General features: G+C 31.8%; 1 protein-coding gene across 1 annotated transcript; it reads left to right on the top strand.

Annotated features, from left to right (window-relative positions):
* The first annotated feature begins 2,560 nt into the window (after positions 1–2,560).
* LOC107845440 (ATG8-interacting protein 1) lies at positions 2,561–7,905 on the top strand. Its single transcript, XM_016689759.2, has 3 exons — positions 2,561–2,756; positions 5,026–5,873; positions 7,584–7,905. Exons 2-3 carry the CDS (start codon positions 5,049–5,051, stop codon positions 7,692–7,694), a joined length of 936 nt encoding a protein of 311 aa, XP_016545245.1. The 5' UTR covers positions 2,561–2,756; positions 5,026–5,048; the 3' UTR covers positions 7,695–7,905.
* The last annotated feature ends 5,181 nt before the right edge of the window (positions 7,906–13,086 follow it).

The following is a 13,086-nucleotide window of genomic DNA, read 5'->3' as shown; positions in this document are numbered from 1 at the left end:
TTGAAATTGTAAGTGAACTTATCAATTCATCTTTAATTTTAGTTATATCAATTTAGTTATTACGAATAATGGCCTAATTTGATTCATTTCAAATAAAATTGGTCAATTGATCACTCTACTCATGACGAATACACTTAGTTGATCATTTAATTACAATGAGATTGATTGAAATTGTAAGTTTATCTTTAATTTTAGTTAAATCAATTTAGTTATTACTAATAATGACTTAATTTGAATCATTTCAAATAAAATTGGTTGATTGATCACTCTATTCGGGATGAATACACTTAGTTAAACATGTAATTACTATGAGATTAATTGAAATTGTAAGTGAACTCATCAATTCATGTTTAATTTTAGTAAAATCAATACAGTTATTACTAATAATGGCTTAATTTGCTAATTTCAAATAAAATTGATCAATTAATTATTCTGCTAAGGATGAAACACTTAATTGATCATGTAATTACTATGAGATTAATTGAAATCGTAATTGAACTTACTAATTCATCTTTAATTTTAGTTAAATCAATATAGTTATTTCTAATAATGATTTAATTTGAATTATTTCAAATAAAATTGGTCAATTAATCATTCTACTTAGTACAAAATACTTAATTAATCATGTAATTACTATGAGATTAATTGAAATCGTAATTGAACATACTAATTCATCTTTAATTTTAGTTAAATCAATATAGTTATTTCAAATAATGACTTAGTTTGAATCATTTCAAATAAAATTTGTCAATTGGTCACTCTACTCAGGACGAATATACTTAGTTGATCATGTAATTACTATGAGATTAATTGAAACTGTAATTGAACTTATTAATTCATATTTTATTTTAGTAATCAATTTAGTTATTACTAATAATGTCTTAATTTGAATCAATAGATGACTAACATGTTACAACAGATGAGTAATCTGTTGGAAATGACCAAACAAATAAAAACATCTGTTGAAAATGACCAAACAGATATAGACATCTATTGCAACAAATGACTCATTTGTTGCAACAACTAATTCATCTATTGAAAATTATCAAACATATATAGACATCTTTTGCAATGGATGACTAAGTTGTTGCAACATATGACTCATCTATTGAAAATTATTAAATAGACAAAATATGTGTTGAAAAATAATTTAAAATACTAAAGCTCAAATATTTTTTTAGGAGAACTCAAACGTTTTTCCCCTTGTCTAATGTATTGTCTTCAATTTTAATTAAATTAATTCTATTATTATTAATAATTGATTAATGTGAATCAACAAATGACTAACCTATTATAAGCGTTTGTTACAACAGATGACTAACTTGTTGTAACAAATAGGTCATCTGTTGGAAAATAATTAAAATACTAGGGAACTCAAATATTTTTAGGAGAATTTAAATGTTTGTCCCATTGTTTTAAAGACTTGTCTTTAATTTTAGGTAAATCAATTTAGTTATTACTAATAATTGCTTAATTTGAATCAACAGATAACTAACATGTCGCAAGAGATGATTCATCTATTGGAAATTATCAAATAGATAGAAAATGTGTTGTAACAAATGGATCATCCATTAGAAAATAATTAAAATACTAGAGAACTTAAACGTTTTTAACGTTTGTCCTCTTGATCCTTTTGCATTTGATGTATGCTATACTATTTTTGTCTTCTTTACCTGTTTCATGAATTTTTTCATGTGTTTCATTTATTCGTTGTGCCCCTGTTGAAATTTTTAGAATTTTTTCAAGTTAAATTTTATTCGTATATCACTTGGACATTACTGCATAGGTGATTTTGTAAGTATAATTATGATTTTTATTGAATTTTTTATTTGGTATATCTGTTGCTGCTACAATGGATAAAACTTGCAACATGAATCCAACATATGAGTCATTTGTTGCAACAAATGAGTAATCTGTTGCAACATATGACTAATCTATTGCAATAGATAACCCATATGTTGGATTCATGTTACAACACTATAATATGAATCCAACAGATGAGTAATCTGTTGCAACGGATTAGTCATATATGTTGCAACAAATTACTCATCTGTTGTAACGAATTAGTCATATATTTTGCAACAGATAAGTCATATATGTTGCAACAGATTACTCATCTGTGCAACAGATTACTCATCAGTTGGATTCACGTTACATATTTTATCCATTATTGAAAAAAATCAGTAGCAGATACACTCAGATGAGAAATTCAACTAAAAATTATAATTTTACTTACTAAAATCAAATTTGACCTAAAAATATTTGATTAAGTAGCAACAGTAGCGGTAACAACAACAATGTTCAACAACAAAAAGATAATGATGCTGAACAAAAAGAGATGATGATGAAGAAAAAGATGATGATAATGAAGAAGATGATGAATAAAACAATAACAACAATGATCAACAAAAATTGTGAAGAGAAAAAACTCTAATAAATGAGAAGAGAGAGAAATATATCTTTTTTTTTCATTCATTTTTAGTTATATTAAATTTTATATTAAATCAAAATATAAATAAAAAAACTTATAAATAATTATCATCTCTACTCAATTATTAATATGTTGGATCGTGGATAAGACGGGAAGGTAGTACCGTCTGTTCCGGTAGCCTTTTCACCCAAAAATCGTTTTCACTGAAATCATGGTCTCTCTCTCTTCGCTCGTTTTTCAAGACAGTTTCTAAATTTATTATTGTCACAGTAGCACCGTTATCTTAAACTATCATCTCTTCATCTCTATCCGCCTTTCAACTTGTGTAAGTATTCCAAATATTCAACTCTATTTCCTTGTTTTTTTAAAACTGTTTTGATTCTTTTGTGATTGGATTATGTGATCATTGACTTATCTATTAGTTATACTCTGTTTTAGCGTAAGTATTCAATTGGATATGGTTTTGGATCTCTTAACATGTCCTTGTTTTGGTGATTTGATGGAAATTTGGTTATGCTTATCTTATGTCTTTTGTATGATTAGATGCTGATTGCACAAAATTAAATGTTAAGAACTTGTGTATAAGCTTTACACAGATATAGTTACAATTGATGAAAAGGGAGGTAGAGCGATTTACAGGTTTACTGGCAAACAGTCAGAAAGAGAGGATGAATTAACAATTTCATTACAGAATATGTTTTCAAGTGTTTGACCACCTTCTAAACCAGAGGCGGAGCCAGGAACGAAGAGGTTCCATATTCGAAAAAAAAATTAGGATTTCAACTAATGGTTCATATTTAAAGAAAACTTAGTCGAAGGGTCAACATCTATTATAACCACATAAAAAAATAATTTTAATCATGTATAAATAATATATTTTTTCGTCGAAGGGGTCGGCCGAACCCCGAACAAAAGGCCGGCTCCGCCCCTGTTCTAAACGTTTAATCGGTTGCAAGGTCACACTTTTATTGACTTGATTGTCTTTTTTTTGTTTTTTTGAAAAAAAGAATTGGTAAATTTTTACTCTGCCCATTCCAAAATAATTAAATTGCTGTGATATGACACATCCTTTAAGAAAAAGATAAGGACATAATTTGTGGACTTTCCACTTTTATCCTTTTAATAATTCATAACTTATTCTCTTAGAAAATGTGAAGTAATTAAGAACCTCATTAAAAAAAAATTTCAACAATTCTCTTGGACTTTGAAAAAATCATTTATTTTGAACACTAAAAAATACCTTTACAATTTAATTATTTTGAAATAAAGGGAGTATTCCTCAACATTAAGGATATGCTGGTCACCTCCAAAATTTACAAAGATCCTAATAAATCTACAATTTAATCAGTATCCTCTATACGCTATTGTATAAGCTTAAAGAATAATATTGACTTAATTGTACTTGTTTGTCCTACTTTTCTTTTAGTCCATTTTAAAAAAATAAAATGTCTTTTTCCTTTTCAAACAACTTTTTAATTTCACGTTTCCCATGATATGCTTAAAAGTCTCAAGCTTAGATATATTTGGGTACATTCTACTTATTTTTAATTTAAGACCACAAAATTCATAAATCTTTTTATATTCTTAAAACTCCATGTCAAGTCAAAACTAGAAAGACAAATTGAAATAGAGACGTAGTATTATTCTTTGAAAGCCCCTTATTCTTCTTTTAAGGGCAACACATGAGATATATTTATTTTTATATGGATGGTGGCGAGCAGTGGAGAGCCAGAAATTCTAGTAGGGATTAGGGATTCAAGAGAATGTAAAACTTTTTATGTCTAGAAGAGCATCGTTAATCTTTTTATGTCTAGAAGAGCATCATTTATGTTGAGAGGATTGGACAGGTTATATATGTACCAAATGTAAATACTTTTATCCTACCTCAGGGAAGTACTAAGTTGTAATAAGGGATTTAAATCCCTGTTGTTGAAAAATTATACTGCGCAACTAAAAATTTTTTTTTGGTTATATCTCCTTGACATGAAGATAAATTCTATCATATTAAGTTGTTGCAGGTCATAACCTTATACTTCCAATTAGGACATTCTAGAATTCTATAAATTCCTGGCTCCGCCACTACCTAGATGTATTATATAATTTTCAGATGGAAGGGATTCGATTTAATCCCCTTCCTTACCTTTAGCTCAGCTCCCGGTGACGAACCTTGAACTTTTATTTATGCTAACTATCAGTTCCTTCTCACTTTTAATTGCACAATTATGTCTTTAACACAATAGATTTCCTTGATGGATCTCACTCGTCTGATAGTAGTTTCGAGATGTTTTTAAGTAGTTTAGAAGTTTTGGTTTTAGAGGTACAAATTTACTCTCTCTTTTTTGGCAGGGCAAAATATTTGCCTTGAAACTTCAGGTTTTGATATTTGTTGACTTGCTAGGTAAAGCATCAATTGATGTTAAACCAACGACTTTGTAGTTGTAAAATTGTGCAAATGTGAAGTCTTGGAAATTCTTTTTAATGTTTCTTGGATGTATTTGGTTTTTGAATGTGGTTCATGGTTTATTAGCTCCTAAGCTCTACTCTCTATTCATTTTTTTTTTTGTTTCCCCTCTTTTTCTTTCATGAATGTGAAGTGTATTGGGTTCATTTCCAAAAAATGGAAAATAATGAGGAAGGGGAGGAAACTGCTCCTTCTAGAAATGAGTGGGAAGTGGTATCGCTCGCCGAGTCAACATATGCTGCTGCCCCTGATTCAAGAAAGGTTGATCTCATTGATGACAATAGTGCAGAGTTTGTAGCTGAAACTTCTGATCCGATGATTATGTCGGGGCACTTTGGCTTTCCACCAAATCAGCATGAGACTGCAGCATTGCCACCAGATAATGATGAGATTCTCAATGAGCAGGGAAGAGAAGATGCTACTCCTGAATTTGTTGCTGACAAAGGGATTAAGTCAGATACACATGAAGTAAATTCAAAAACTAAAGGATTGAGCACAATGGAATTTCCTGGAGATCAAATGTTCAATGAAAAGGTTAGCATCTTATCCTTAAGCAGTGCAGAATTTGAAGAAGATGCAGTCTTGCAGGGGTCAAGTTTGGTGGAAAAAGAGCAGAATTTCTTTTGTTCTACTGCATATAGTTCTTTCCATAGTGAAGAATCCATGGGTGTGTCGGAAACAACAGAAGAAATCAATATGCTTGCAGAACCAGTTGAGCCCTTTCACCAAGGTATAGACTCTTTCGTATCTGATTTGCCAAAAGCTAAAGATGAAGATAACGACGATGCAGAAAATCTTCCTTGTCAATTCTGGTGGAAAAGACGGGCTGTTTCACTTATTGCCCATGCAAAAGATGCCAACACATTCTGGTCCATTGCCATTGCTGCAGCTGTTATGGGCATTGTGGTTATTGGCCAGAGATGGCGGCTAGAAAGGTGGCAGGTGCTGCAAATAAAGTGGAAGTTTGGAGGCCATGATGAGGTAAGTTTATTGCAGTTCTACTTGAATATAGTTCAAACTGGTGTATTCACTGATTTGATCATATTCGACCTTGCGTCTGACATTGTTAGGTGCTTTCACCAATCAGCTAAATAGATGATTAAGTGATTGATTATGTAGCTTTTGTTGTAATTCTTTTGATTAATACCTCCTTGCAAAAGAGGTGATTATATCATTTCAGTGCTTCCTATGTTGGTGGTAGTTTCCAAATCAGAGGAAGAAACGCCGACTTATATTCCAGTTTGCTAGATTTACATATTATCCTTTCAGCTTGGTTGCAGGCCAGTTGTCTTACCCAACAAACCCAATATTTTTTTACTTTTAGCTTTCCGCCCTCCAGGCCTCCAACCTCCCATAGCTCAAATTCTTTTCTCCTCTGTGTCCAGGTTCCATGTCTTTCATTTCAAATAATAGTGGCCCATGAGATATTTGCAGACACCGTATAAGAAGATAACTTACCTGCTCTTTCACCTTTTTGTTTCTTCCTAAGTGATTCATCTTTTTACTGCGTGAATCCATTGTAATTGCCTTGAGCTGTGGGTCTATCGGAAACAACCTCTCTATCTCCAAGGTCTGCTCTGTACACTTTACCCTTCTTAGACCCCACTTTGTGGGATTACACTAGGTATGTTGTTGATGTTGAATCCGTTGTTATTGAGAGATTTTATCTTTCAATACCACTATGATTGTGGTGATGTTGAAGTATTATTCTACTCCCCCTGTGTGCATATTTGTGTTTCCAGGATATGTGTGGGATATGTATTTTATTTTGTCAATCTTTTGACGTGAGATCCTTTAGGTTGGTACATGTATCCTTATAGGTGGGATTGGGAATGGAATGAAATAAGAAACTGTTATATAAGTGGCCTTTTAGGCGGTGAAAGGGAGGTTGGATGATATGGAAGCGAGAGGCACTCAAGGTGAGTTTTTTGTGTGAGAGTAATCATCTAGAGATGGAATAGGAGGGAGATCGACAGAAAGTGGGAGATACTAAGGCATCTATGAAGGTAGTTTGCCTTACTTGGTGCACGTATGAGATGCAATGCTAACAGTTGGTAGTTCATTGGAGAAGAGGTGGATTGGGGTCAGTAGCTCGTGCAAGGAGTGGGAGAATATCCTACTAGATGGAAAATTCACGGCTCAACTTCGGTAGTAGATTTTTCTTATTGAGCTTGATTCTTTCAGTATTTGAGATGCGATTTGAGTTTATGTAACCTGCTAGTTGAATTTCTTTCCTTGCTGCCTAGAGTATTTATTCTTTAGTTGGCTGAAGTAGGTTTATTTTACAAAGACATGGGACCTGACAAATGCAATTGGTTTTTGGAGGGGCCAATGCCATGACAAAGCTTTGACTCTGCTGCTTCCTTTTGATCTAACCAATAACCCATAGATAAGTAGGACAAAATAAATGCCTCTTTACAGTTTAGTGATCTGTTCTTTTGATTACGAAAAATTTGAAGAAAAATTTCAGCCAAATGGTACCTTCTGAGAGCCTAGTCTGTATAAACTAAAGTTGAAATGGCCAACAGTTAGAAAACAACGCTGAACTAATGAGGTACACGCAGGTGATTTCTGTGGTTTAAGATTCTTTTAAACCATATTACTGTATTTCATATCTGCGCCACAAAATATTTACTTTCTCTGGTAAGTTACATCATTGGATTCACCAACTTGTCTTCTTTGCATCGACAGAGAATTAGCAGGGCATTTATTAGCCCCATGTCCCGTCTGAAAGAAGTGATGATTGGGAGTGGTGGTCGTGGTGGTTCCTTTACCCGAGGAAGTGCATCAATGCAATATTAAGAAGATGATGACGAAAATGAGTTTGTCTGCGTGCAAGTCATAGCTTAGGTTTGATTTTCAGTGTACCTAATATTATTTACTTTTGATTGGGTTTAACTTGTGGATATGTTGTTATGATGGGGTTGTAATGGTGGAATCTACGAGCAAGCACGTCAAGTGACATTAATTAATGGATTATGGATTATGGATTAAAAACAAGTAAATTTTGTAATCCGTCTCTAATGTTGATTCCCGGAATTGACAAAATTGTGCTCAAGATTGAAGCTATCTTCTGGAAATTTAAGACTAATTTAAACAAGAGAATGTTTAGTATACAAGTGATATTCTGAATATCTTTGTCAATAATTTAAGATGGGTTTCAATTTTATAGTTAAGATAATTTTGTGTTGCAGATTCTTAGAATTATTTATCGTCAAACTTATGACTATATCGTGTAAAACCGATAACGAATAGGATGCAGCACAATATCTACTACTTTTTCTCGTCTCTTTGTATTGTTACTATTGTTTGTTTATTTGTTTGTTTATCTAAATAATATCAATCATCAACTTCGAATTTTCATCTCCAAACAAGAATTTCAAGGTTTAGAACTACGGTGTTCTTGGTAAAATTTACTTGCAGCACAGGAATTCATTTGAAGATCTTGGAGAGATTTTCAAATATAAATTGCAATGCGTTTAAAACGAAACGAAGAAAAAAGCCTATGTTTAATCAAACTTTTGAAAACGTGAATAAACATTAAACATCAGCCATCTTTTTGGTTTTCGTTTTTTGCTAATATTTGTTCGGCTTAGCTTCTTGAAGCTCATTTGATGAGCTAGTTAAAAAAATCATTTGATTACACAATTTGTCATTCGAATGAATTGTTTTTTTTTTTTTTCTCTTTAAGTGAGTTTTTTAATCTCTGTTGGTACAAATCATTCATGTCTTAACAGATTAAAGAAACAAAATTGCAAATGACCCTCAAGAGGTCAGGAAAACACATGGGATGATCTCCAAAATCGGTAGCTTTGTACTTTTGTTCTCCAACAATTTTTTTTAAGGATAAATTACCCAAATCTCATACTTAAAGACTATATTTCATAATATTTCTTACTTTTTTAAAATTTACATAAAATCCCATTTTTCAACTTTACTCTTGATATATATCAAGAAAACCGCACATTCTATTTTTAGTCCATCATTAACTCATTCAAGATTTCCTTCCCTAAAATATCTCCCTAATTATCAATAATTAAATCATCTTCCTTCCTGATTTTTTTTCTTCCATTAATGCTTAAATCATCTTCCTTCCTGATTTTTTTCTCCTCCATTAATGCATGCAACTTTTTTTTCCTCTCCTAAAACCTCTCCCATTTTTTTTTAAAATCTATTGATACATATATAAATTTATTTAGTTATTCATACATGTTTATTTTTTTAATGGTGATTCATATGAATGATAAATATGATACCATTATATGAGTATTATGGTGATTCATACGATAAATACATTTTGTATGATTTTAACGGGTGATACATATGATATTAATGGGTGATACATATTGTATTATGGTGATTCATATGGTAGATACAATTATTGGGTGATTCATATGATATTAATGGGTAATATATATGGTATTATAGTGATTCATATGGTAGATACAATTATTTATTTCAATTATTGGGTGATTCATAGATATGGTATTATGGTGATTCATATGGTAGATACAATTATTTATTTCAATTATTGGGTGATTCATATGGTATTAATGAAAGGTAACAGTGTAGTCAGTGTTGGAAACAAATATAATAATATTTTTTTAAAAAAGACTAGAAGCAAAATTGAAACACAATTAAAATCAAATCTAAAAAAAAAAAAGACTAAAATTAAAGACGAAAAAGAGAAAAAAGACCAAAAAAATATATCTTTCATAATTAAAGACGAAAAAGAGATACATAATTAAAACACCTAAATTAAATCTAAAATAAAAAGAAAAATTAGATATCTTTCCTTAATAAAAGAATACAATGAATAAAAGAGAATTTTTTATTTTCTTAAATAAATATCTTGTTAGTTTCAAATGTATCACTTTTTTATATGTATCACCATCTAACATATGTATCACCATTTTAAAAAATCGAGATAAAATATAATTAACAAAATAGTCAAAATTTTATGTAATATTACTTAAAGATTCAGAGATTTATGTAAGTTACTTTTTTAAGTTGAAACAACCTTCGCTCCTTTACCGACATAATAAAAGTACGCTTTTGCCTTTAAATTGCGTCTGCTCTCCCTATCACATCTCGCTCTCTGTTGAAGCTCGTTTTCTCTCTTTCCTGCCCTCTTTCAAGAGATCTTCAATTTCCGTGATATATAGAACAATATGGATAAGTTTTCAGTAAGTTTTTCATTTTCAAGGTATTATATTTTATGGTATTGTATTTTTTTTGATAGACTTTACTTGAATAGGATTTTTAGGGTTGTAATTAACTTTGAATTAGATAATTTGGGAAAAAAATTTCATAAAAGCACAATTTAAGATATCAAAAATACTAAAAATTCTTTCAATTTGAAAATATTACAAATATTTCTATTTTTTCTATTTTAAGCTAAAGGTAAAGATACATCTTAAGAGAGCCTTATTTTTGCTGCATTAAAGTAGTGATTTCCTCTCATCAACTACACTTTTAAGGTGTGATTTCTTGCCATTATTATCTCAACTTCTTCAGATATTTAATAATAAATATTTAATGATTTTTAAATTGTGCAAGTTTTTTCCATCTTTATCTTTAATTTTCATCTTAACAAATTCAACAATTTCTCTCAATTCTAAAAACATTCATCCATAGTAAACTTTCAATCTTTTTTTCTTAAATTAGTTTGTATTCACTGTTGTTGAAAGTTGAATAATTTGAAGTATTGAGCAAAAATCCATAAAAAAACAGTAATGATTCCATTATGATGAAGAATTGACTAAAGAATTTGAGTAATTTGAAGTATTGACTAAAGATTTTTGTGAAAATCGATCGACAAAATATCAACAATCCCGTGATGATGGAGAAATTAAAGAAAATACTTAAAGCACAACTTAAGATACATATTTGGTCACGTATGATACTTTTTCATATTGTATCTTTGAGTATCTAAATGACACGATCCGACCTGGCACCTTGTCGTAATGGGCGTCGCAAGTTCGACTGGGACTAGAGACCACCCACGCTATCCACCCCAACCTCTAGCTGCCTGCCTTGAGTTAGCTGAATTTTAAGAATATAACAAAATAGCGTAACAGTTCACATGAAGACTCTCGGATAGGATTACAACCATGACCAACCCAACCAAGTCCAACCATCCCATACCAACTATCCAATCATACCAAGCCAAACCAAAACCATAAATCTAGCCATAACCAAATAAGTTCCATTAATAATAAAATATATAATTCAAAATAAAATACGATGAAATAGTGAGAAATTATGTTCAATAATGTCAGCCCCAATACCAATGCTAATACTAAGCCCGACACCAATACCGATCCCGTCCATTCTAACCCATAATAGTTCCACAAAATCTCTAACAAAAAGAGTAATAAAAATTGGTTGGGAAAATCCCCCAACCATATCCAAAACCAAAATACATAAGTAATCCAAAGTATAAAATAACATTTATGAAATGGAGCCTTCCGGAAAGATAAAAGCTCACCACTTCAATCCAAAGCTGACCCCCGAATACTAAGTAGGAGAAGTATAACAGCCTATTATTGCATCGCGTGGGGATACAGTTGAAACACCTAGACTTGAACCATTGAGAACTAACTTCATTTTTATGTCTCTGAGTTGGGTACGAATAGAGACTTGAGTCGTACCTTTGGTCATGACTCGTACCTACTTTTACTACCCCTTTTGTACCTTGATTAGTCTATAAGGTTATTATACTATTTTCTGTATAACATGACCTCCCATTGGTTGTAAACAATGCATACGAGTCTTATAGTACTCAATCATATAAAAGAAAGCCTCAAATCAAGTGAACTATTTTTGTCACGAGTAAAGCTTACGAGTTAGGAGTGAGTCGTACCCTTTGGACATGACTCAAGGGTGCCCACTTATACCCTTAATAGTGTTTATCACCTAGGAGAAGCCTAAGATACGAGTTAGGGTACCACTTGTGCCCTAGGGTACGATTGCTAAGGGAGTCGTATGAGGGAGTCGTAGCCCTGGACAAGGACACTTTTAAGCTTTAAACTATGAACTTTTTGGTCATTTTCGATGCTTAAAACACTAACCCCTCTCACTATATAAGGCATGGTATCCTCCTAAGTCTTCATTTACAAGACTCAAACACTTCAAAACACTCTAAAAGCTTATTAAAGCAAGATTAAAGGCTAGGGTTTGAAGAGAGCTTATCTAGTGGCAAGAAGAAGACACGATTATTGGTGTGTCACTTTGTTTAAGGCATGTATCTCTTACCCTCTTTAAATATATCTAAATCCATGTATTTCACACTTGGATTAGTAAGTATACATTGTGGTTTTGAAATCAAATGAAAAGGGTTTTGTCGCCTAATGTTGTATAGTGTCGAATCTTGCTTAGACTTATGTTTTTATGTTATCTTGATGATAAATTAAATGTGTAGGTTCTTGTTGTATGTGGATTAACATGAGGGTCTTGAGTAACCCTAATCTTGATAATATAGACTATGAAAATGGCCTTGTTAAAGGTATGCACCCAAGGTGTTTGTGAAAATGTCTAAGTGAGTTGTCTAGTCATATGTTGTTGATGTATTAAACTAGGGAAATGGACCAAATTAACATGTATGAATGATAAATAACGTGTTAAGGAAATTATGAACCATGTGTGATGAAATTGATAACCTTGGTTGTTAGTTAATAAAAGGGTAAAGTCCCTAGATATAAAAATGAACTCAAATTGTGGGTTGAACCCAAGTGTAGTAAGAATGTGGCATAGAATTATTGTAAGGTTCTTGATGACCATAACTTGTCTTGTATGTTGAATTAAGTGAAGGCATTGGCCTATTGAGTGGTTGAGCAATGTAGGCTCCCATAAAGACCATGTGGTCATGTATAGTGTTGAATTGGCTGAAGTGGTTAAAGTCCTTAAATGTTGTATTGAATGTATGTTGATGCATGGGCAAAGGGTTAAAGTCCCAAATGCTAACTAATGATAGTTGTAGTGGCTTGAGGTCAAAGTCCCTTTCCTTATATGACTGCTTGAGATTGAAGTTCCATGACTTATGAATGGATTGAGGTTGAAGTCCCTTGACCAATGATATTGCTCAAGGTTAAAGTCTCTTGCTTAAAGAGATCTCTTGAGGTTAGAGAACCTCATCGAATGGAATAACTTGTGGTTGGTGTCCAAATGTAGCATAAGGTTAGAGTCCTTTTCC

The sequence above is a fragment of the Capsicum annuum genome, chromosome 10 (assembly GCF_002878395.1).
Source record: "Capsicum annuum cultivar UCD-10X-F1 chromosome 10, UCD10Xv1.1, whole genome shotgun sequence".
Taxonomy (NCBI): domain Eukaryota; kingdom Viridiplantae; phylum Streptophyta; class Magnoliopsida; order Solanales; family Solanaceae; genus Capsicum; species Capsicum annuum.
Note: the sequence above shows the minus strand (reverse complement) of the source record. Positions and strands in the feature narration are given on the sequence as shown.